Below are 24,644 nucleotides of genomic sequence, written 5' to 3'. Positions count from 1 at the left end.
ATTAGAATTACCAAATCGTAGAGTGAGTCACCTGACCTGTAGGTTTTTAAATGGTATTTAATGTTCATCTTTGCATCTTACACGGCCAAAGTGGAAAAAAAAAAAAAAAAGAGCAAGATTTTGAGGCTTTCGTCAATCCCATTCATTCTTTTCTGCATGCATTCCTCGATCCACCATGCATCAAGCATGCATTCACTCAAAGCACACTCTCATTCAGCCATGCATTTACCTATGCAGGAATCTGTTAACAAGTACCTGAATCCTCCTCCGGGGCAGACCCTGGGCAGATGACCCATCTCCAGGAATTTCCAGGCTCCCACAGTGGACTTTCTATAGTAATTGTCTGCTTTCCCTGGGCTGTGTCAGTTCCCCCTACAGGGACAATGTCCCAGTCTTCACCCTCCTTGGACTTGGTAGCTATTACCTGCCATGTGCAGAGATTCTATCCACATTTGAACCAAGCATATGACTGAATCTATTTGTCTAGCTCTGTCAGACGCGTAAGTGCCACTTCTCCAGGGGTGATGTGTTTTCTTGCAAACTGTCAAAAAGCCAATAGAGAAATATAGTGATATATCTTGGAAGTTTGTCATATGGTGGTGATTCTTTTGGAGAACAGAACTATTACTCGATTTCTCTCTGTGTATCTATTAATCTAGTATATGGTCTAGGTATAGAAGGACTTCAGTAACTGTTTTCGAGTAAACTATTCAATATTGTAATAACTATGCAATATATACACATATATGAAAAGAATTTCTCCTCTATTCCTTTAACCTTTATCATTTCTGGGATTAATAAACTGGTAAGGAGTCTGTATTTGTGTTAAATCCTTCAATATCAATTTTTAAATACTTGACACAATTAAGTTGCAAATATAAACCAAAAAGATCACACACACACACACACACACACACACACACACAGTGGAATATCATTACTCAGCCATCAAAATAAATGAAATCTTGTCATTTGCAATGATGGGGATGGAGCTAGATGTATTATGCTAAGCTAAAGAAAGTCAAAGAAAGAAAAACACCATATGATTTCACCCATATGTGGAATTTAAGAAATAATAGCGATGAACATATATGAGCGGAAGGAAAAACAAAGAGAGGGAATAAAACCATGAGAGAGTCTTAATGATAAAGAACAAACTCAAAGTTGATGAAGGAAGGTGGGCTGGGGGTGGGCTAAATGGCTTTGGGGTATTAAGGAAGGCACTTGTTATCATGAGCACTGGGGGTTGAATATAATTGATGAATCACTGAAATCTACCCCTGAAACCAATCTTGCACTGTATGTTAACTAACTACACTTTAAATAAAACTTAAAAAACAAAAAACTACCTTGCCCTATAAACCCCAGGGATAAGTGAACAGCACAGGGAAATACAGTCAACAGTACTGGAATAATGTTACATGATGACAGATAGTGACTATGCATACCATGGTGAGTGTTGCATAATGCATAGAATCATCGAATTACTGTGTTGTGCACCTAAGACGAATACAGCACTGTATGTCAACCCTAAAAATAAAATTTTTTTAAGTATTTCCAAAATAAAATTTGCCCTGGCATGAAAAAAAAAAGAACTGGACCCATACATAATATGTATTTGGTCAAGAGATGTTTGAAAAATGTGCCAACGCAACTCAATGTGGAAAGGATAGTCTTTACAACAAATGGTGTTGAAACAATTAGATATTCATATGTAGAAAGAAGGAGAAGATTCTTGACTGTTTCCTTATAACATAAACAAAACTTAATATTGTCTAAAAAATATTACTTTACCATAATGTGACTATGCAGTATACACAAAAATACTAAGAACAACTTAATATGATCAATGGATCATAGACGTAAATTGAAAGGCTACCTATAAAACTTCTAGAAGAAACTATAGGAAAAAAACAAAACTGAATTTCATGGCCTTGGTTTAGCATAGACATTTTAGATCAGACACAGGAAGCACAATCTATAAAAGAAAACATTGCTCCATTTGACTTCGGTAATCTCTATACCCAACTTGGGGCCTCAAGAGCGGGGAGAGGCCCCGTGCAGGGAGGAAGCATGATCTCTCCCGGGCCTCTCCACTCTCTCTGAAATGTGACAGGATCCCTCAGCAAGGGAGGCCTTCTCTGCCTGACTTCTATTTCACAATCTAGAAGCAGATTGCTAACTCACAGCCACATCACCCTATCATGGGCACTTCCTCTTAATCATGGGAGGAGGCAGGCTTTTCCTCTCTACAGAACAGAGGGCCTATTCTCCCCAGCACACTCATTTGCACAGGGCAGGATCCCCAGACCTCCACAATGTCAGCCCCTGCCTCCGGGCCCCATCCTCCTTCTTACCTGCTGCTGCCTCTGCTGTTGGGACTCACAGGTAAGCATTGCCTTGAGGTATAATCCCTGTTCCCTACCTCCTCACCTCCCCCTATCCCTGGACCTGAAGGGCCTCCAGGTAAGGACAGGTGTGCTGTGCGGGGCTGCCACAGAAGGCCAAGGACTGGGTGTCATCTGAGAGCAGGAAATCAGGGAGCATTGTGTGTATGGATCCACCACCTGAAGCTGGTTACCAGCGATATCCAAACAGCGGGTGCTTTCATCAGCCACAAAGACAAGTGTATGTATTAAATTATTTAATCCTCACAACACCCCCGCCTGATAGCTAGGACTGTACTCCTGATCAGCAGATGGAGAAATTCAGGCAGAGAGTGGAACTGGCCCAGTGTCACTTACCTAAGTCAGTACAGCTGCCGGGATTCACGCCCAGGCCACCCAGCTCCACGGTTCATTCTTTCCACCGTGTTATGCTGCTCGGCTTCTCGGTGGAGGCTAACTAAACAAACATCAGAAAATACAGAGAGGGAAACAGAAGAAGAGGCATCACTTAGCACACTCCGAGGTCTCCAGAGTTCCAGTTCTGCTGTGTGTCCTCCCAAACTCTGGTTAACGATGTGTTGGGTGATTCCTATGCGCCGAACCTTTTACTCGGCTTTTAACACGTATGACAATTTCATGGAATCCTCAAAGTGATCTGTATGCTAGCATGCTGGGCCACACTTCATGCATACTTGGGAATGCACTTGTGTGTGTACACGTAGGAGTGGGCATGAGGAAGGGCACACACATGGGCGTGTGCACACACACAGCATATTTGAAAGCGCTTTCCTTACTGTTGCCTTCACATCACGTCCACTCTACATGAAATGTACACTGAACACACGTTTGGTTAGCTGCCTCTCAGCTAGTCACCCTCTTTTTCTACTTCTTTAAACTTACTGCTCACTCTCCACCAAGCTCTTAAGGCAAGTAAACTTCTTTCTGGGTAAAACGATGAGAACTTTGTGTATTACTGCCTTGGTGGCTCTCTTCCATGCTGGATCAGAGTGAAGAGGGGAAAGGGGGATACAAGAAGTGGAGATTCCTGCCTATGCGATCTACACTGGTACTTATATCCTGATCCCAATTATCTAGCATCGGCTGATGCCTCCAGGCCTCAGGAAATCTCGTGCATAATCACTTTCCAATTTCCTGAGCACTCACCCTGTGCCACACACACTTGGAAATGCACGCGTCTGTTATTTCCTAGGATCTTTGTATCCGAGGTAGACATTTTTGTCCCTTAGCTTACAGATAAGAAAAGTAGGCACAGAAAAGTCCAAGGTCACTCAGTGGTGAAGGCAGGGCTATGGTTTGAACTCAGGCAGTCTGAGTCTAGATCTCACGGGTCTAACCATTGCTCTTCTCAAACCCTGTGGCCCCACATCCATCCCTTGAAGTTTGCAGATCTGCCAGTGGGTGTAGGGAAGGCGATGTGGGTGACAGCATTTGTGGTTTGCTTCTCTGGGGCTCTTCTGCTTCCTGGGTATATGCAAATGATTGTTTTCACCAAGACATCTTCATGGGACACTTGGCTTCTCATAATTTCCTGAGAAATTCTCCACCGAAAATAGACTCCAAGTTCTCAGAAAGGGATTGCCCTATGCAAATTCACACATCGCATAAATATTAACTGGATAACTACAAGGTGCCAAGAACTGTTACATGAGCTTATGGAGTACTGGTTATTAAAAGAGAGAAAGTAGTGGCCCTCGTGGAAGTTATATCATGATGAACAAAAAGACTGGAAATGATAGATATACCAATTAAGCAAATAACACAACATACCAGAAAGCGATGAGTGTTAGAAGAAACACAATAGTACAGCTGGCTAAGATAATGAGAGACTCTTTAGGGTAGGATGTATTTAAAGAGGCAGCCTGGGGGCGCCTGGGTGGCTCCGTCGGTTAAGCGTCGGTTAAGCGTCGGTTAAGCTCAGATCATGATCTCACACTCCGTGAGTTCGAGCCCCGCTTCAGGCTCTGTACTGATGGCTCAGAGCCTGGAGCCCACTTCGGATTCTGTGTCTCCCTCTCTCTCTGCCCCTCCCCCGATCATGCTCTGTCTCTCCCTGTCTCAAAAATAAATAAAAACATTAAAAAAAATTTTTTTTAAATAAAGAGGCAGCCTTGGTGGGCATCACTGAGAAGGGAGATTTGAGCAAGATTATGAGAAGGTGAGGGTGTGGGCCATGTGATCTTCTGGAAGAAAAGCCTTCCTGAACAGCATGGGAACAGCATGTGCACATGCCCTGACCCTCCCGCTCTGTTCAAGGATTTGGGCTTTTACTCTGAGTGAAACAGTTGCCATTGCAAAGTTTTGAAGACACAAGTGGCATGATGCGACATGCGTTTTAACTTATTCTAGGATTTGGTTGAGATTAGACTATCACATGGCATACATAGAAGGAACTAGAGCATTCAAGAGCTTCCCACAGTCGTGCAAACAAGGACATATGGTGTGCCCCAGGACTGCAGCCAGGACAGAAAGGGGAAAGAGGTCAGATTGTGGGTGCATGCAGAAGGAGATCTCCTGATACATAGGATTTGGGGTGGAAAGAGAGGCTCCCGAGGGTTGGGACCTGAGCGTCTGGGAGAATAAAGGTGCCTCAGCTGAGATGTACAAGGACGTATTGGAAACGGAGTTCAGTTTGGGACGAGTTAACCGTGAGAAGTTTACCTCTATCGAAGTAAAGTGGTGAGTGGCTGGTCAGACATACAAATCCAGAGTTCAAGGGCAAGGCCTGGGCCAGACATGGAAATATGAGGATTACAGATACACAGATGGCAGAGTTTACACCTCTCCCTGGCTCCTCTTGACCCTCTAATCCCTCTCACCTCCTCCCTCCCCTGTTCCCTCCATTTCCTTCCCCAAGATGCATGCCTATTTCTTCCCATTTGTCTTAGCAGTTCGGCTTCCTGACCCCAACTTTCCTCTCCAGACTTACAGATCAAACCACCTGATGCTCTTGGCACACCCAAGACTTGCCTGTGATAGCATGTACCCTCCTTAGGAGGCATGGTTGGTTTCAAATTGTGCTCAGTGCAGGGTTTTACCAGCTCACACTCTGTAAGAGCGAACCACACCTTTTCTCCCTGAGTAGCTAAGAAATAGAAAAGAACACAGGATGTATGTATGTGTGGTTTCCAGTAGCCCTCTCCTCTGATGTATATGCCTGCCTAGTTTTTAGGACACTTCAAAAGGAAGGAAATATTTTGTATTTCTCTATGTCTCGAGAGATTGGCTAGTCACTTAGGCAGTGAAATCCAACTGTAAAGTCTTGCACTTGCAGTGAAATGAATGCCCCCAAAATGACTGTGTCCCTTCAATGAATAATGTCCAGACATAGGCCACCTCCCACAACTCTTTTCAGAACACGGAAAAATTTGCAGACTACTATTTCCTTTGTTTAGCTGTTCCCATGGTGCTATGTCCTCCTTCAAGGACATGTTTCTCAAATCTACCAGTCCCTGGAACAATACATTTTCTTTGTCCTTGAGCCATTTAGTCCAACTCAAAGGCTCTACATGGGGCGATCACCTTCTTTGAAGCCATATTTCTAATTATGCTAAACTACACATCACATAAAATCTACCCTCTCACCATTTTTAAGGGTACAAGCCAGTGGCCTCACGTACATTCACAAAGTTGGGAAGTCAGCACCACTGTGCATTTCAGGAACTTTTTCAACAACCGAAGCAGACACTTTGCATCCATTAAACAAGAATTCTCCATTCTGTCTTCCCCCACAGCCACCGATAATCTCTATTTTATTTTTTTGTATCTATGAATCTGTCTCTTGTAGATACTTCATGTGAGTAGAATCATATGCCTGTCCTTTTGTATTTGGCATATTTCACTTAAAGTGATATTTTCTTAGGTTGATCCATTGTATAGTACATATCAGACTCTCACTGCTTATTAAGGTTGAAGAGAAGAAGTCCATTGTATATATCTACATCAACACCTTTTATCCACTCATCTATGGATAGATATGAATTTTTTCTGCTACCTTTTGGTTATCATGAAAAATACTGTTATGAACACGGATGGACAAAGATCTGAGTACATACCAGTAATTTGGGGGGTGTTTGCCTAAGAATGGAACATTCTGATCATATGGTAAATTCTATATTTCAATTTTAGTGAAAACACCAGTTTCCACAGTGACTGCACCATTTTTTTATTCCTACCAACGATGTACGATGGTTTCGATTTATCCACAGCTTACCCAATCCTTTTATCCTGATTTTTCACTTTCTTGTATGTATTTTGGTTTTGCTTTATTTTGTTTTTGGTAAAAGCCATTCTCAGGGAAAGTGATGTCTCACTGTGGTTTGGATTTTCATTTTTCTAATGACTAGTGATGTCCAACATCTTTTCATGTGCTTACTCACCACTTGAATATCTTATTTGAGGAAATGTCTATTGGAGTCCTAGGTCCTTTTTCTCAACTGGGCTGTTCATTATTTCGTTGTTGAATTGCACGAGTTCTTTTTATATGCTGGTTATTAATCCTTTCTGAGACATATGCTTTGCAAATATTTCCTCCCATTCTGTGAGTTCTCTTTCACTTTTGATTTTGTCCTCTGCTGCCTGAAAGTTTCGTTGTTTTTTTTTTTAATTTACTTATTTATTTTAAGAGAGAGAGCACAGAAGTAGGGGAGGGACAGAAAGAGAGAGAGTGACAGACAATGCTAAGCAGGCTCTGCGCCACCAGCACAGAGCCCAATGGAGGGCTTGAATCCATGAACCATGAGATCATTACCTGAGCCTGAGTTAGGCACATACTGGACTGAGCCATCCAGGGACCCCTGCAACAATTTTTTTAAATTTTCATAAAGTCCATTTTAAATATTTTTTAGTTTGTTATGTTTGCTTTTGGTTTCTTATACAATAAATCATTGCCAAATCCAATATCACAATTTTTCCCTACAGTTTTTTCTCTGAAAATTTGTTTGATTTATTGATTTATTGATTTAGCTCTTGTATTTAGGTCCCTTCATCCAATTTGAGCTCATTGTTCTATACAGAGTACGGTGAGGGTTCAACTTCCGTATTTGGATGTAGATATTCAGTTTTCCCGTGTTTCTTTTCATGTTGAAAAGATCACTCTTTCTCCCACTGAATGGTCTTGGCACTCTTGTTGAAAATCATTTGACCATATATGTGAGGGTTTATTGTTAGGCTCTCCATTCAATTCCATTGCTCTATATCTCTATTCCCTTTCAGTACTACAGTACTCTAATTATTATACTATGTAGTAGGTTTTTAAATCAAGGAGTATGAGTTTCCCAACTATTTTCTTTTCCAGGATCGTTTGGTGATCTGAGACCCTTGAAACTGCGTATGAATTCTAGAATGGGCTTTTCCATTTCTGCAAAAAAAAAAAAAAAAAAAACTGCCATGGGGGTTTTGATAACAATTGTATTGAATCTGTAGATCGCTTTAGGTAGTATTGACATCTTAACAATATCAAGTCTTCCAATGCACAAACAGAGGAAGTTTTTCCATTTATTTATGTCTTCTTTCATTTCTTTCAGCAAAATTGTTTTACACTTTTTGGTGTACAGCCTTTCATCCCCATGAAAACAATTTACTACTAAGTATGATGTTAGTGCAACTGGAATTGTTTGCTAATTTCCTTTTTGAATTGGTCACCACTCACTTAGAGAAATGCACTTGAGTCCTGACTGTTGATATTGGTTTTGACTGTTGATATTGGTTTTATTTTTCCTCTAAGATTTTATTTAAACTCAAGTTAGTTAACACCCACTGTAGTCTTGGCTTCAGGAGGAAAACCCAGTGATTCATCTCTAACATATGACACCCAGTGCTCATCTCAAAGAGTGATCTCCTTAATGCCCGTCATACATTTAACCCATCCCCCCATCTCTCTCCCCTCCAGCAACCTTCAGTATGTTCTCTGTATTTAAGAGTCTCTTATGGTTTGCCTCCCTCTCTCTTTTCATCTCATTTTCCTTCCCTTCCCCTATGTTCATCTGTTGAGTTTCTCAAATTCCATGTATGAGTGAGCTCATTTGGTATCTGTCTTTGTCTGACTTATTTCACTTGGCATAATACCCTCTAGTTCCATCCATGTCATCACAAATGGCAAGATTTCATTCTTTTTTTATTTAAATATAATTTATTGTCAAATTGGTTTCCATACAACGCCCAGTGCTCATCCAACAAGTGCCTGTATTCATATACATTGTATTATAGTATTTACTATGTATATTGTATGTTACTATATAGTATATATATTAGTGTATTATATGTATATAGTATTATATACATTGCATGTATGTGTGTGTGTGTGTGTGTGTGTGTGTGTGTGTGTATATATATATACACACACATACCACATCTTCTTTATCCATTCATCAGTTGATGGATACTTTGGCTCTTTCCATAACTTGGCTATTGTTGACAGTGCTGCTATAAACATTGGGATTCATAAGCCCCTTTGATTCAGCATTTTTGTATCCTTTGGATAAATACCTAGTAGTGCAATTTCTGGGTCATAAGGTAGTGCTATGATTAATTTTTTTTTTAGGTACCTCCATATTGTTTTCTCAGGTGGCCACACCAGTCTGGATTCCCACCGACAGTGCAAAAGGGTTCCACTCTGTTGTTTTCTTTTTTTCACATTTTATTTATATATAGCATAGAGATACTACTCCTTTTTATTTCCTACATTCTGCTACCTTCTGGTTTATTTTTCCTCTTCTTTTTCTGATTTCTCAAGGTCCATAGTTGTTAACTGAATTGTGATCTTTCCTCTCTTTAAATGTAGGCATTACAGCCATAAATTTCCCTCTAGAGCTGCTTTCACTGCAGACTGTAGTTTGGGGAAATTGTGTTTCCATTTTCATTCATCTCAAGGTGTTCTCTAAATTCCCTTGTGATTCCTTTTTGCTTAAGTTTTTATTTTTTAAGAAGGAGTTGTTTTGTTTCTATATATTTGAGAATGTCCAGTTTCTGGTTCTGTTGTTGATTTCTCATTTTATTTCACAAACTATTTCACCAGTTCACTGCTTGAAAAGACTTTCTTCCAGATTCCAGTAAGTTGCCTGCTTCTTAGCCTGTATAACAATGGCTCATACAAAGGTTTTTTATAGTAACTGGTTTCTGTAATAGTCTGGGGATACATATGTGGTAAAAAGAACAATATCCCCCCTTAAAAGAAGTCCATATTATAATACCCAGAGCCTGTGAATAGTTTTCTCTTACATGGCAAAAGAGATTTTGCAGAAGTGATTAACTCAAGACTATTAAATGGGGAGATTATCCGAGATTATCAAAGTGGCCCAAATATATTCACAAGAGTCCTTATAAGAATGAGGCATGGAATAGGGGCACTTGTACCCCAATGTTCATAGCAGCACTCTCAACAATAGCCAAATTATGGAAAGAGCCTAAATGTCCATCAACTGATGAGTGGATCAAGAAATTGTGGTTTATATACACAATGGAATACTATGTGGCAATGAGAAAAAATGAAATATGGCCTTTTGTAGCAACGTGGATGGAACTGGAGAGTGTAATGCTAAGTGAAATAAGCCATACAGAGAAAGACAGATACCATATGGTTTCACTCTTATGTGGATCCTGAGAAACTTAACAGGAACCCATGGGGGAGGGGAAGGAAAAAAAAAAGAAAAGAGGTTAGAGTGGGAGAGAGCCAAAGCATAAGAGACTGTTAAAAACTGAGAACAAACTGAGGGTTGATGGGGGGTGGGAGGGAGGGGAGGGTGGGTGATGGGTATTGAGGAGGGCACCTTTTGGGATGAGCACTGGGTGTTGTATGGAAACCAATTTGTCAATAAATTTCATATACATATAAAAAAAAAAGAATGAGGCATGGAAATCAAAGTTAAAGAAGGACAGGTGACAAGAAAGGCAAGAATCTGGAGTGATTGGAAGATGGGAAACCATGAGAAAAACATTGTGGGCAGCTTCTAGGATTTGGAAAGACAAAGACAATAACTCCAGAAGAAACGCAGCTCAGCTGACCCTTGATTTTAACCCAGCAACACCAATTTTGGACTTCTGACCTCAAGAATTGTAAGATAATAAGCTTCTGTAGGTTTTGGCATTAAGTTTTTAAAAGTGTTGCAATAGCATTCAGAAACTAAAATGATTACGATATGAGGGGGAAAAAACCACATATTTTTGAATGTTTTACTTCTTATGAAACTACATGCTTATGGTGTGTTTAAAGCTCTGCCCATCACTGTCTCTCAAGCATCCAGGCTGCTGGGACAGACCCCAGCATGTGCACATGCTTGTGAAGGAGGGAAGTTGATCCATAGAGGTTCCAGAAGTTAAACACACAGCCCAGAAACTACATCCATCACTTCCTCTCACACACAATGGTCTAAAGAAGTCTCACGGCCACACCTAATGCAAGAGACCAGAAAGTGTAACACCCAAGGGGCCAGAACGTAGACAAGCAGAATCATTTGGCGAAGCACGACGCTTTCAGAGAGGGCTGGGGCCGTCCGCCTGCCGTGTGCCACGTCACTGAATCTCTCTGTGTTTTGCTTTCCTCGTCTGTAACAGGGTCCCGTGTGACAGGCTCGTCGCGAGGGCTACATGCCGTGTACACACAGCGGGCTGGGCTCAAGGTGTGCACTCAGTGAAAGCTGTTGTGGATAAACACTTCAGTGGACGGACAGGATCGCACAAGGATGGTAAATAGCTGTTTTGTTCTCCCCCCAGGTGTGGCAGGTGAGACAGAACTGCAGGTGATCCAGCCCGAGAAGTCGGTGTCTGTGGCGGCCGGACAGACGGCCACTCTTCACTGCACCCTGACCTCCCTGCAGCCCTCTGGGAAGGTCGAGTGGTTCAGGGGCACAGGGCCAGGCCGGGAGTTAATCTTCAGTTTCAGAGGAGACCCTCACTCCCCTCGAGTAACAAATGTTTCAGACGCCGCAAGGAGAAACAACATGGACTTTTCCATCCGCATCAGTAACATCACCCCAGAAGACACGGGAACCTACTACTGTGTGAAGTTCCAGAAGGGGAACCCCGATGTGGAGTTTAAGTCTGGACCAGGCACCCAGGTCACCGTGAGCGGTGAGTATCGCTCCTTCCCCTGGTTGTGACAAATCAGTAAGAATGCCCTCCACTGTCTGAGCAACAGATAAGGATCAGGTGCTGTTATGGGTGCCCCTGAATCAGCCCCTTCCACAGATCAGGAAAGTTGAGGCCTGGAGAGGCCTTGCTATTTGCTGAAGACACCACGGCTGATAAACGGTGGGGAAATCTGGAACCGCGGTCTGCAGGTTCCCAGCTCTTCCCTTTTTCAATCCTGACCAGCCCTCTGGTTCCCAGGATGAGAGACTGAAAGTCTGGGAGACATGCTAGTCACAAGGCCCATCCTCACATCTGCCTCCAAATAGCACTCATGTCGATGTGTCCAGAATCCTCTACACTCAGCACTTACTAAGCACTTGCTATGCGCAAGCTCTGTTCTGGGTACTGTAGGAGGAGGAGGTGGACACCGAGAGTGACACCCACCAGAAATGTCCTTCCTGTGCCCAGATTGGTAGGAAGTCCCCTGACAGAGAAGACAACGGGGACTTTGAACTTAGGCTGGAATTGCACGCGGGCCCTGCCCCTGACTCAGTCTCCGACACCGCCCTCCCAACACTATCAGCAGGGCTAAAAAATAATCCATGCGAGGGTTCTGCACAGTGTCACATACCTGTCGTTGCTGAGGATGACCAGAGTCATGCTTACTGCTCGTAAATGCTCCTCTTGTAGCCAAACCCTCTCCCCCCGTGGTGTCGGGCCCCACAGCCAGGGCCACACCTGAGCAGACTGTGAGCTTCACCTGCGAGTCCCACGGCTTCTCCCCCAGAAACGTCACCCTGAAATGGTTCAAAAACGGGAAGGAGCTGGCAGCCTCCCAGACCACCGTGGACCCAGAGGGAGACAGCGCTTCCTACAGCATCTTCAGCACAACCACGCTGCCGCTGGCCCCGGGGGACATTCGCTCCCAGGTCACCTGCGAGGTGGCCCACGTGACCCTGCAGGGGGGCCCTCCTCTTCGTGGGACTGCCAACTTGTCCGAGACCCTCCGAGGTAGATGCCCGTCACCCCCGGCCCAAGCCCAGCTCCGGCCCCCAAGCCTCCCAGCCTGCCCCTCCCCCACTCCGTGCTCCCAGCCTTCCATCCCCTGGAACCTGCCTCCTGACAGACCCTCCCAATCACCGGGCACCCAGGGGTACCGTCACCTCCTCCTGTTTTAACGGCAGTTCCGGGTGAACACCTACCGTGCTAGGTAGTTCGATTTACTTTCGCATAGCCACTCCAATTATTGAGCACCTACTGTAATCCAGCCACTGTGTGCTCGGTGACTTCATGGATTTTGCTAGTTACTCGATTCCAAATGCATGCTGGGGGCTCGATTTCACTCATCATTACCCTAATAGGAGCTACCAGTAGGTACCTTGAGCACCTACTGTGTACTGGGCACTGTGCTTAGGGGATTTATTTCGCATGCAAAGCCTACCCTCAGTGTTTGAGCACCAGCTGTATGCCTAGCACTGATCTGGGTGATTCCCTTGCTGCGTGGGGGGACCTAAGTTCTTGAGCCCCTCCCCAGTGATGTGTCTGTTCCATGAGGTCAGAGCTTCTGCTCTGTGCTGTTTCAGTTCCACCCACCTTGGAGGTTGCCCAGCAACCCGTGACAGGGGACCAGGTGAAGGTCATTTGCCAAGTGAAGAAGTTCTACCCCCAGCGCCTACAGCTGACCTGGTTGGAGAACGGAAACGTGTCCCGAACAGAAACGGCCTCGACGGCCTCGAACCTCATAGAGAACAAGGATGGGACCTTTAACTGGACGAGCTGGCTCCTGGTGAATTTATCTACCCACACAGAGGACGTGGTGCTCACCTGCCAGGTGCAGCATCATGGGCAGCAGGCAGTCACCAAAAGGCATATACTCAAGACCTCTGGCTACACCAAGGACCAGTGCACAGATGGAAACTCGGGTGAGCCTTGATGTCAACTAATCTGGCATTTAATTTTATATTTTCTTTTCTCATGGTAAAGTAGTTATTCATGCTCATTATAGAATAATCTAGAAGTCTATAGATACGAAGTAGAAATTTGCTGTGAGGTCCGGGACTTCCCCCAAAGCCTACATTCCAAGAATGACCACTGGTACAGATCTCTTTAGATCTTTTGACATAACCACGCATTAGAGAAAGAAACAACAGAGGGAGGGAGATGATCTTGTTGCTAGGGTCTGCCTCCTGCTCCTTCACCTGACAGGGATTAAGTCACCATGCCAGGCCAGCCACCCCCTCCTCCCGATCTTTCTTACCCGCCTATTCTATATTCCTTCAGAACATTCTATCGTCACCCCAGCAAATGTCTGCATCCACCACTCTGAAATTCTGGAAGAAAGTCCAGAGGACCTGGAGTCTGGTTTTCTGTTTTTATAAAGAAATATTTTTTAAGTTTATTGATTTATTTTCAGAGAGAGAGAGAGTCCCTGAGGACAGGGACCACCAGCCTGTAGAACAAACACGTATTAGATATAGCAACTGGTCATTGTCCCAAGGACCTACAGTGTCCCCCTTTTATGACCGAAGTATATCTCATTTCTCTCTCATGTAACATCAGGAGCAGGTGGAGCCAGGATTCAAGTAGTCTTTGCTCCAAAAGACCTTTCAAAGACCCATGTCCCTTCTATATGCACTATGACATCACTGTCACTGCTGGGTCAACAATGGGTCACTGAGTGTCCATGTCCCTCCCAACTGGGAGAGTATAGATAGGAAGAGGAAAACAAATAACTTCTTTCAAAACTAGAGGTATACAGAAGTTGCAGAATTGTGTCCACTAATGACTTAGTCATGGATGCACATCTATGTGCATCTATTTGCATTGCAAATGGAGTCCATAATTGTGTAGTCATGTGACTAATGACATTGGCTTTTCTACAAAACCAATATACCATTAGACACTTCATAAAATAATTTCCTACTATCATCTAAAATGGGGTCTATATTCAGATTTTCAAAACTTTCTTCTGTAACTTTATTTTGTGCACCTAGCTTGGTTTTAATTCATCTGTAAATGCTTGGAAGAACTTTCCTGTGAAACCACCTAGGCCTCCACAATTCTTTTCTTGACTTGAAAATAATCTGAATGGCTACTCAGATTCATCATTTTATATAGGACGCTGGGGACCCACTGTGCTTTTGAGGAGTTTGGTCCATTTTCTCTGAGTTATCAAATTTCTTCCCACAGAGTTGCTCATAATATTACCTTGATAGCCTGTTGATGTCTGTAGGGTCTGTAGTGACACGCTGTTTCATTCTTGATATAATGTGTTATTTTTCATATTTTTCACTGTCAAAATTGCTAGAAAATTTTCAAATTTGTTTTGGTTCTTAAATTCCATGTATGAGTGAAATCATATGGCCTTTGTCCTTCTCTGACTGACTTCTTTCCCTTAGCATAATACACTCTAGCTCCATCCATGTTGTTGCAAATGGCAAGATTTCTTTCTTTTTGATTGCTGAGTACTTTTCCACTGTGTATACATATGTGTGTATATGTATGTGTGTGTATATATATATATATATATATATATATATATATATTCCACGACTTTACTCATTCATCAGTCAATGGACATTTGGGCTCTTTCCATTGTTTGGCTATTGTTGATAATGTTGCTATAAACATTGGGGTGCATGTATCCCTTTGAATCTGTATCTTGGTATCCTCTGGGTAAGTACCTAGTAGTGCAATTGCTGGGTCATAGTATAGTTCTATTTTTAACTTTTTGAGGAACCTCCATACTGTTCTCCAGGGTGGCTGCACCGGTCTGCATTCCCACCAACAGTGCAAGAGGGTTCCCCGTTCTCCGAATCCTCGCCAACAACTGTTGTTACTTGTGTTAGCAATTCTGACAGAGTGAGGTAGCTTCTCGTTGGAGTTTTGATTTGTATTTCTCTGATGATGAGTGACGTTGAGCATCTTTTCATGTGTCTGTTAGTTATCTGGATGTCTTGTTTGGAAAAGTGTCAATTAGTGCCTTCTGCCCATTGTTGGTTTGTTTTTAATTCAAGTTAGTTAACATACACTGTAGTCTTGGCTGCAGGAGTAGAACCCAGTGATTCATCTCTTACAGATGACACCCAGTGCCTATCCTCAAAAGTTCTCTCCTTAATGCCCATTACCACTAGCTCATCCCCCCACCCACCTCCCCAACAGCAACCCTCAGTTTGTTCTATGTATTTAAAAGTCTAATTTGGCTCCCCCATTTCTTCACCGGATTGCTTCTTTGGAAACTGAGATTGATCCTAGACTTTTCTTTGAATGTCACACCTTGGCCTGCTTGTTTCCAGGGATTCAGGAACGCGAAGCCAGGGTACTTAAGCTGTGTTCTTCCTCCAGTCTGCTGACACTTAACTACCTGCCTTCCTCCTCCACCTTTCAGAGCCCTCCTATGCTTGGACCTCATGCCATTTCCAGGGGTCAGGCATGCACTCAACAAGGAGACAAGTCCACAGCATCTCATCTTGACAAGCCTGGGTTTGGTTTTTAGACTTCTGTCTTACACTGGGGCACACACGAGGGCTGTTACTTCTGGTATTTCTAGTGTGCCTTAACTGGCAAGCTTGTTAGTGTGCTAAGGCTGCAAATAGGATTTTAAGGTTGGCTAAGCTGGCAGGCCAGAGCCAAGTGTAAGATGCTTCTGTGACCCTACGCACCAGGATGCCACTCCATGGACGTCCCAGGGCTCCGGCCACTGCCTTTCTGGGTCCAGTGCGTCTGATGTAAAGATGCACATCTTTCGGTCAATGGTATTGAGGTGTTTTATGATAGTCCTAGCTTAATGGACCTCCTTTCTCTCAATATGGCATGACCACGTGTGTTGCTGAGGCCTGGGGTTGGCTGGCTCTGTTTGGACAGAGATTCTGAGTCCTCTGATCTTTCTGGGTCTTCTTCAGGATGCCAAGTTTGCCTGCCCCATTTTTCCATCTTCCTTCACCGCTCAATTATGACACAGCACCTCTTCCTTCTTGTTTGCCTTTCCCTCCTTGAAGTATCCATTTTAAATCATGCCTCTCCTTTTTATTCCCATTTGCCCTTTTGAATGTCCCTGTCTCCTGGGGCGCCTGGGTGGCTCAGTCGGTTAAGCGTCCGACTCTTCATTTCAGCTCAGGTTCATAATCTCACGGCTCGTGGGTTCAAGCCCACATCGGCCTCAATGCTGGCAGTGCAGAGCTGGCTTGGGATTCTCTGTCTCCCTACTCTCTGCCCCTCCTCTGCTCTCTCTCTCTCTCTCTCAAAATAAATAAATATTTAAAAATAAATAAAATAAAACGCCCCTGCCTCCTGATCTTAGGTTCCTACTGCTGTTGCGATAATTGGCACATGCTTAGTGACTTAAAACAACCCACATTCATTATCTTCCATTTCTAGTGTGGAATGTCTAAAATGGGTGGCTGGGCTACGTTTCTTCTGGGGGCTCTCGGGGAGAGTCTGTGTCCTTGCTGTTCTAGCTCCTACTGGCAGCTCCACTCCTTGGCCAAGGGCCCCGCACCCTTGACCTCTGCTGTGGTCCTCACGCATCCTGCTCCCAATTTCTGCATGCCTCCTACGCTTGTAAGGGTTTCGGTAATTAAGTTGGCTCCACTCCAATAGTCCCAGATAATGACCCACTCAAGACGATAGCTAATTACCACACAGTCTTTCTTGCCACGTAAGGTACCGCATATTCACAGACTCTGGAGGTTCAGGGCCAACCCTTTTAAGTCAAGCACACTTTGAAACCCATTCCTAAGATCTGTGTCCTGATGGGCAGGACACATTAAAATATTTTCTGATTTCAGGGCGCCTGGGTGGCTCAGTCGGTTAAGCGTCCGACTTTGGCTCAGGTCATGATCTCACCGGCTTGTGGGTTCGAGCCCCACATAGGGCTCTGTGCTGGCAGCTCAGAGCCTGGAGCCTGCTTCAGGTTCTGGATCTCCTTCTCTCTCTCTGCCCCTTCCCTGCTCACACTCTGTCTCTCTCAAAAATAAATAAACATTTAAAAAATTTCTAATTTCAGCTGGTTTTAATATTGGCTGTGGTATTTCCATAACTCTCAGGCTCCTTGACTCGCTGCCCTTTGCATCACCTGCCCTTTTCCTGTGGCTGGTGAGGGTAGGAGGACAGCAGTGTAAGTGACTGAGCTTTTGGATTTGGTGAGTTTTCTCTTGTCTCCCAGAGATTTTGAAGGTTGGGCATTGCTCTTCAAGGACTATTGAGAACCAGATTTCCATAGAATTTACTGTCCTTTTATTCTTTTTCCTTTGGGTTTAGAAGTTCTATTCGGAGATGAGTAACTAAGGTGCTGCCTTGTCCTCAGCAGACACAAGTGTCCTGAGGGCTTTGAATGCCCTGTCTCCAAAGTCCCTATCCCACATCTCAGTATCTGTCTCCCATCACTCCCCATTACGGCCCTGTTCTGGCAAAGCAGGTGCACTGAAGCTGAGAATCCAATCTTCTCTAGTGCCGATGCTCTTATGGTGATGGTGGACCCAATTATATCCTTAGCTTTTTCTTCCCTCCGGCTCTAGGAGGTGTGAGTCTGCAATGTGGCCCAGATGTCCTCTTTCACACTTGACCTTTCAGGTGTGATTCACTGGTCTTAGTTTGCATCGTCTTTCTCTGAAAGGCATCAGCCCAGCAACACCCATCCAATCCCATAGTTCCTGTAATTCCCAACTCATTTCCAGATTGCCAGGGTACTCCCATCCTCTGCTCACATCATCCCAGGTCACCACTGTGAGGTTTTAGCAGTGACAATAGCAGGAACGGCTGGGCCCTACCCCTGCCCCGCCACCCACCAGGCTAGGGACCTCTTGGCCAGTCAGCTGACTGAGACCCGGGTCTGTCTCTGCACCTGAGAGCTGGGTTTCCAGACCCCTCCCAGACAAACTCCGCAGGTCACCTGCCTTGGGAAGCAGCCTCTAAGATATACGAGAAGGGGGACAGCTCACTGTGGAGTGCTGCCCGATTCACATGCATGTGAGACAGGGAAGGAGGCAAGACTGGCAAAGGGAGATAGTGAACACAAGGCAGCACAGAAGAGTCATACTTGGACGAGCCGGATGCTATTATTGACTTTTTAAAATGGAGCGGAGGGGCGAAACCTCTGTACCCGCTCTTCCTCCAGGCCTCTGCTGCAGGCTGCCCTCTAGAAGCAGGTGCAAACATGGGCAATGCACCTCTTTCAACTGAGTATAAGTGCAGAAGGCCACCCAGCTGGGACCTGCCATCCCCCAACACACCAGGAGTAAAAATGATGGGTCACTGCTCCTACCTCTAAGATTATCCCATATATTTCAAAAACTCATTTGAATTTTTTTTATCCTTTAATATTTATTGTTGAGAGAGAGAGACAGAGAGAGAGAGAGAGTGCACGTGCACAAGTGAGGGAGAGGCAGAGAGAGAGGGAGACACAGAATCCGAAGCAAGCTCCAGGCTCTGAGCTGTCAGCACAGAGCCCGATGCAGGGATCAAACCCACAAACCATGAGATCATAACCTGAGCAGAAGTCACATGCTTAACCAACTGAGCTACCCTGGCTCCCCTTAACTTGAATTTCTTGATGCAAATCTAAGAGCAAAACCAGTCATTATAAAAAGGCAAAGAATCTGCAGCTATGCATCCAGATACAATGATCTACGTCCAACAGAAAGATATCCTACCTGATGCTGGCACTGGGGTCCAGGTGGGCTGGATGGTGTTTGAAAGCCCTCCTGAGAGTTTCCTTGCCTCCCTCAGGTGTTGTCCAGCCAGCAGGTCTCGTGAGGTCAGGGCACTCTGAGAGCTCCCTCAGCACGTGAGAACATCGAGACCTGAGTGTGGAACAAGCTGGGCAGACTTGCACCTCGGTCACCATGACACTGTCCTCACTGTACTCGAGGCTGGGCTGATATTCGTTTCTATGACCCTGAAAGGTTGAACGCGTCCTGGTCCAAAGACAAGTTCGCAGATCCATCCTACGGGACAGCAGTGAATGATTTCCCACTCATCCGATGACCCTCTGTAAACTATGAGCCTGTTCCCTTCTCAGAAAGAGAGCATCAGACCTGCCCCATTGGGTGTGGGGACAAGTCAGTAAAGCTCACTTGCGTGTTGTTGAGTTCTCTTTGTCTCCACCCCTTCCCTCAGGAAGGACACCCGGTAGCCTGAGAGGGGGTGAGCGTGATGAGGTACTTCTTATTCTGAATTCTGCCTCGAGCTTCTCCCAGGGGAAATTCATGAGCTTCAGAGCGTTGATGGGACCAGGTCTCCTCAGATGGAGTAAGTCGAGGCCCCTGGGAGTGGACTCCTGGATCCCTCTCTGATGCTGCCTCCTGTCCCTTCATTTCCAGATCGAGAACTGTCCACTCCACTCCTGGTGGCTCTCTCCTTGGGCCCCAAGCTGCTGCTGCTCATCTCTGTCTCTGCCATCTATGTCCACAGGAAGCAACGGATTGACTGGTGAGTTATGGACAAGGAGGACAGGGCCAGGTCAGTCCCAGAAGGAGCCAAGTCAGTGGAAGGGGCAGCCCACAGGTCACACAGGGTCAGCGCCCACCTGGAATAAAGAGCAGGTGACGCACCTCCCTTCATACCCTCTGGAGCCTCAGGGATCCCTCTGGGAGGTTCCCAACTCCCAGAAAGTGTGTGGGGTCCTGCAGGAAGTGGGGGAGGGGGGTCAAGAGCTGTCAAAAGATATGCACAGAGTCCTAGGGCTTCTAGTAAGGAAGTGGGCAGAGAGGCTGCATGAGGGCCACCTGGGTGGGATGATCCCTTGGAGAGCATCTCTCGAGTATTTGGGCACTAGGAGTCCACAGGAATGCTGTGGAATGTTGACGGGTGCCCGCTGGCCGCTCTGACGACGGCTCCCGCTCTGACCCTCCATGGGACAGACTGGAGAGGATGGGGAAGGGGGATCAGGACTTAGGGAAGAAGCCTGAGGAGGCACAGTCCATGTCAGGGACCACCTGTCCTCTTACTACAGGTGACCCAGGAGGAAAATAGCACCGAGGACATAGGAGACACGTGGAGAACATTTCTGGAATGATGAGCAGATAATGAAATGTGAACATGGGTCCACGGCTCCTTCCTTCCTCCCCTCCTACATGCCATCCTCGGTCTCTGCTGCCTCCTTCCTTCCCTGAGGGGCCCAGCCTAAGACAAGGAACAACTAGAAGCTTCCACAACCCTGCCCCAGATGCCTGCTTCCCCAGAGACCCACCTGCCCACAGTTCCTGCTGCTCCTCTCCCAGTCCTTGATGCCCCCAGAGCTGGTCTTCATACCTGGCCCTGAGCAGGGGCCATGGGAACGTGCTCTGGAAACTGACAGACGGGTATCTTCCTAGAATGTGAGAAACAAGTCACATGTATGTGTACCAGGCTATCTCTCATCCATTTCCTGCGGACCGTGGCCATTAAGTACACACTCAAGGCCGTGCTCTCGTGGGCCATTCCTGCCAACCCCCAGACTCGCCAGCCTCAGTGAGGTTCTCCAATGCCTCCTGAATGCAAATGAATCCCATCCTGCGTGGAAGAAGAGAAATGATTCTCCTTCCCCTTTGCCTACATGTGCTTCTACTCAAAGTAGAGAGAAGTTTCCTTCCTCTCCCTGTGACGGGGACACCAGCTCCCCGTTCAGCTTCATCTTTCCTGATCCCCCCACTCGTGTATAGGTGCTGGCAGTCCAGAAACCTGGACCCTTCCCTTCTTTATACCCCATGTTCAATTCTGCCTTCATAATGCTATGTCCAGTGGTGACATGGTAAATGTTCAACAATCCATGCTCAGAAAGAAAAAGAAGCCTGATTTGTAGTGCTTGTCCACTTCTGTGGCATCTACACTCCCAACGTGGCCAATTTCAAGCTGCCAACCGTGGAACAACTAGCTTGCAAAATTCCTGGAAAGCTCTCAGGAGCGAGGGCAAGCCTCCTCCCGCCCACCAGGGAGCTCCACCCAGCACCTGCACACTGCTCGCTCCCGGGCTGCCCCCTGGTCCCGGCCACCAGCATCCCTTCCTGGACCATTGCCACGTGCCTAACAGACTCTCCGGGTTCCGCCACAGTGATCCTATGGAAATGGAGGTCAAATTGTCTCCCTTCCGTGCAAGGCTCAGTCTCTCCCCCTTTCAAGCTCTGCTGATATGTCCCTTTACGAGAAGCACCTTCCAAAAGCCACCCCATGCAAAATATCAATTCCACTCTCACTCTGTGTTTTCACAGCTCATACCCAAACTGAGCTGTTTCCCTAGAACTTAAGATCAGCTGACACGATAAACAAGGCAGTGCTCGCTCTGCACGGTGATGCAGGACCCAAGCAATGACGGCGCAGCTGAAACCACGCGAAGGGATCTCAATAATCACTGGGAAGCATAACAATTTTCTGTGTCCTTGAAAAACTTTTTTCAACACATCGGAAGCCCACCAACTGTCAGTTAGGAATGTATCGGGACATAAAAAAACAGTGAAACTATTATTCACCTGGTATACGGGCTTTTGAAATATTAGAAACGTTGAAAAGGGAAGAGTTTTATTTGTTTGCAAAGACTTATCAAGAGTAGTTTGCAGAGGGCTTGCCTTCCTCTGACGGCACAGTTTCCCATATAGAACAAGCGTCTGGATTATCTCCCTCCTTTCTCACTTGGGATCAGCTTCCAACACTCCACCCTTGGCCCTTCCGATGCTGTGAAATCTTTACAACATTAATATGAATATTTGCTGGCATCACTTCGTCCGGGACATTGTCACCCTACCTTCCTCCCCCACTTTCGTCAGCGACGTGGTAAGTTTATCCTCACTCTCCTCCTCTGGCTGCATATCTGGATGCTTGGGAACAGTATCCCGGGCCGCATTCCCATGAAGGTCTCTGTGCCTTCATGAACCCCACTCCCATTGAGTTTGAACTTCCCCTCCAACCCTCTCATTTCTCCATTGCACTGTCTGCCTTGGGCCCATTCCCTTTTTGCCATCACTCACTTTTGCACGATGTCACCCAGGTTCATCGCCGGGAGACCAGGAGACAACACGACCACCTGCTCTGCTGCTGTGGTAAACCGAGTGACAGAGTCACAGTGATCAACCCCTGTGGGCTTTGAAAGACGTGATGCTGACTTATCGTAATGTGCATCTGTTAGTTACGTAGGGACCTGTGGCTAAAGAAGACCCGGCGGGAACGTTTATACTTCATGCAATTGTTCGTGGTAAATTCCCTGGGGTAAATAAAACTGGAAGCGTGTGTCAAAGGACTGGCTGACATTTGTGCACATCGACACCATACGAAGCGAGAACTGCCTCCGTGTGTTCGTCTCTTCCGCAAGGAGGACGTTGACTCTGACAGACAAGGGCCTCTGTGTCCTCAGTTCCCAGAACAACGACCGCCACATCTTAAACCATCACATTACAAAATAAATAAACTAGCAACTGCTTCACGGAGGACCTCACTTTCTACTAGATGTCAGATTTTAAAATGAAATTGTTCTTTATTTAATCAGCTGGTGCACGTATCCAAAACCATTCTGTTAAACGCTGCTCTGTCTTCTTTGTGTTTTAATATTATATCATAACATCCTCCAGGAGGCAAGCGAGCGGATTTTCAGGAAACAAAACAGTAAAGCACAGGAACCACCCGGAAGAGCCCCCAGGGGCCAAAGCTGCAAGAGTCTGAGCGAAAAATAAGTAAAGTGGTGCCTGGTTCCGGTGTGGCCTGAATGTTGGTGTCCCCAGAAAATTCGCGTGTTAGAATCCCTCTGGTCCACGTGATGGTGTTAGAAGGTGGGGGGGGCCTCTTGGAAGTGAGTAGGTCATGAGTGTTCCACCCTCATGAATGGGATCAGTCTTATAAAAGAGACGCCCGCCCCCCCCCCCCGCCCTGCCCCAGAGCTCCCGAGACCCTTCTTCCCTGTGAGGCCACAATGAGAAATTCTATAGCGGTCCCTCTCCCAACCATGCTGGCCCCCTGATCTCAGACTCCAGCCTCCACAAGTGCGAGCGAGATGTTTCTTTTGTTCAGCCACCCAGGCTGGGATATTTTGCTATAGCTGCCTCAATAGACTACGACTGATAAGGCCAATGTAAAATAAATATCAATGAGTCCATATTGCTATAAACAAATAACTGAACACATTAATAAATGGAGGGAAAGAAAACATGTCCTGGGCAGAAAAGTCCCAGATAATTTACGAAGATACTTCACTCTAGGGTGAGAAAGACTAACTCCCCATTCCTGAAGTGTGGGCTGCTTGTGGTGACTCCCTTCCAAAGAGGACAGAATGGAAGGAGGAAAAAGGAGTAACTACAGTGGAGACAGTTGACAGAGTTCAGTCAGGTGATCACGATCTCCCCAACAGTCATACACCATTGGTGACACTGTGCACCCTGGATGTAATGTGATGAAAATGGCATTTTTCCTCTGTGACCTTCCTCCCCAAATCTATCACCCCTGGCTGATTATGAGAAAAGTATCGGACAAATGGCAAAGAGGGACATTCCACAACATACCCGAGCGGCGCTCCTAAAAACTGTCAGACCATCATGAACAAGCAAAGTCTAAGAGGCTGTCCCAGCTAAGAGGAGCCTAAAAAGACATGACAAGACAGTGTAATGTGGGATGCTGCATGGATACATGGTTAAAAACTAAGGAAATCTCCTCTGGACTGAATGTCTGTGTGTCTCCAAAGTTCACGTGTTGACATTTAATCCCCAGTGTGATTGGATACAGAGGTGGGTCTTTGAAAAGTTAATTAGGTCCTGAGTGTAGAGTCCTCATGAATGAGATCAGTGCCCTTATGAAAAATACCAGATGGACAGCTCCCTGGGTGCACCCTGTGAGAATACAAGTAGTGGGCACTCTACAAATGGAAAGAGTGTTCTACAAATGGAAAGAGTGTTCTAATCACAGCATAATATCCTAGCACCCTGATCTCAACTTCCAGCCTCCAGAATTGTGAGAAATAATTTCCTGTTATTCAAGGCATCCAGTTTGTGGCGTTTTCTTATAGCGGCCCAAGCTAAGGCAAAATCTAAATAAACTATGGACTTTCTTTAATAACAACGTACCAATATTGGTTCATTAATTTTAACGGATCCACCACACTACTGTGAGAAGTGAATAAGGGGGAAACGGTGGGCAGCTGTGCCTGGAAACGCTGTATGATTGTCACAAGTTTCTCCAAATTTCAAAACTGAAGTCCATTAAAAAAAAAAATCCCAAGGG

General features: G+C 45.5%; 1 protein-coding gene across 2 annotated transcripts; it reads left to right on the top strand.

Annotated features, from left to right (window-relative positions):
- The first annotated feature begins 2,268 nt into the window (after positions 1-2,268).
- On the top strand, positions 2,269-24,635 carry LOC115510255 (signal-regulatory protein beta-1-like). 2 transcript variants are annotated; one of them, XR_003967648.1, is made up of 7 exons: positions 2,269-2,388; positions 11,115-11,471; positions 12,162-12,482; positions 13,055-13,393; positions 19,790-19,898; positions 20,422-22,214; positions 22,429-24,635. XR_003967648.1 is itself a non-coding variant. In XM_030309905.1 (6 exons), the coding sequence occupies exons 1-6, from the start codon at positions 2,319-2,321 to the stop codon at positions 20,423-20,425; spliced, it is 1,200 nt and encodes a 399-aa protein (XP_030165765.1). In that variant the 5' UTR covers positions 2,269-2,318; the 3' UTR covers positions 20,426-24,635. The 2 variants fall into 2 exon arrangements, 1 of the variants encoding a protein (XP_030165765.1); XM_030309905.1 differs by having other exon boundaries at positions 20,422-24,635.
- Positions 24,636-24,644: the final 9 nt, after the last annotated feature.

The sequence above is a fragment of the Lynx canadensis genome, chromosome A3 (assembly GCF_007474595.2).
Source record: "Lynx canadensis isolate LIC74 chromosome A3, mLynCan4.pri.v2, whole genome shotgun sequence".
Taxonomy (NCBI): Eukaryota; Metazoa; Chordata; class Mammalia; order Carnivora; family Felidae; genus Lynx; species Lynx canadensis.
Note: the sequence above shows the minus strand (reverse complement) of the source record. Positions and strands in the feature narration are given on the sequence as shown.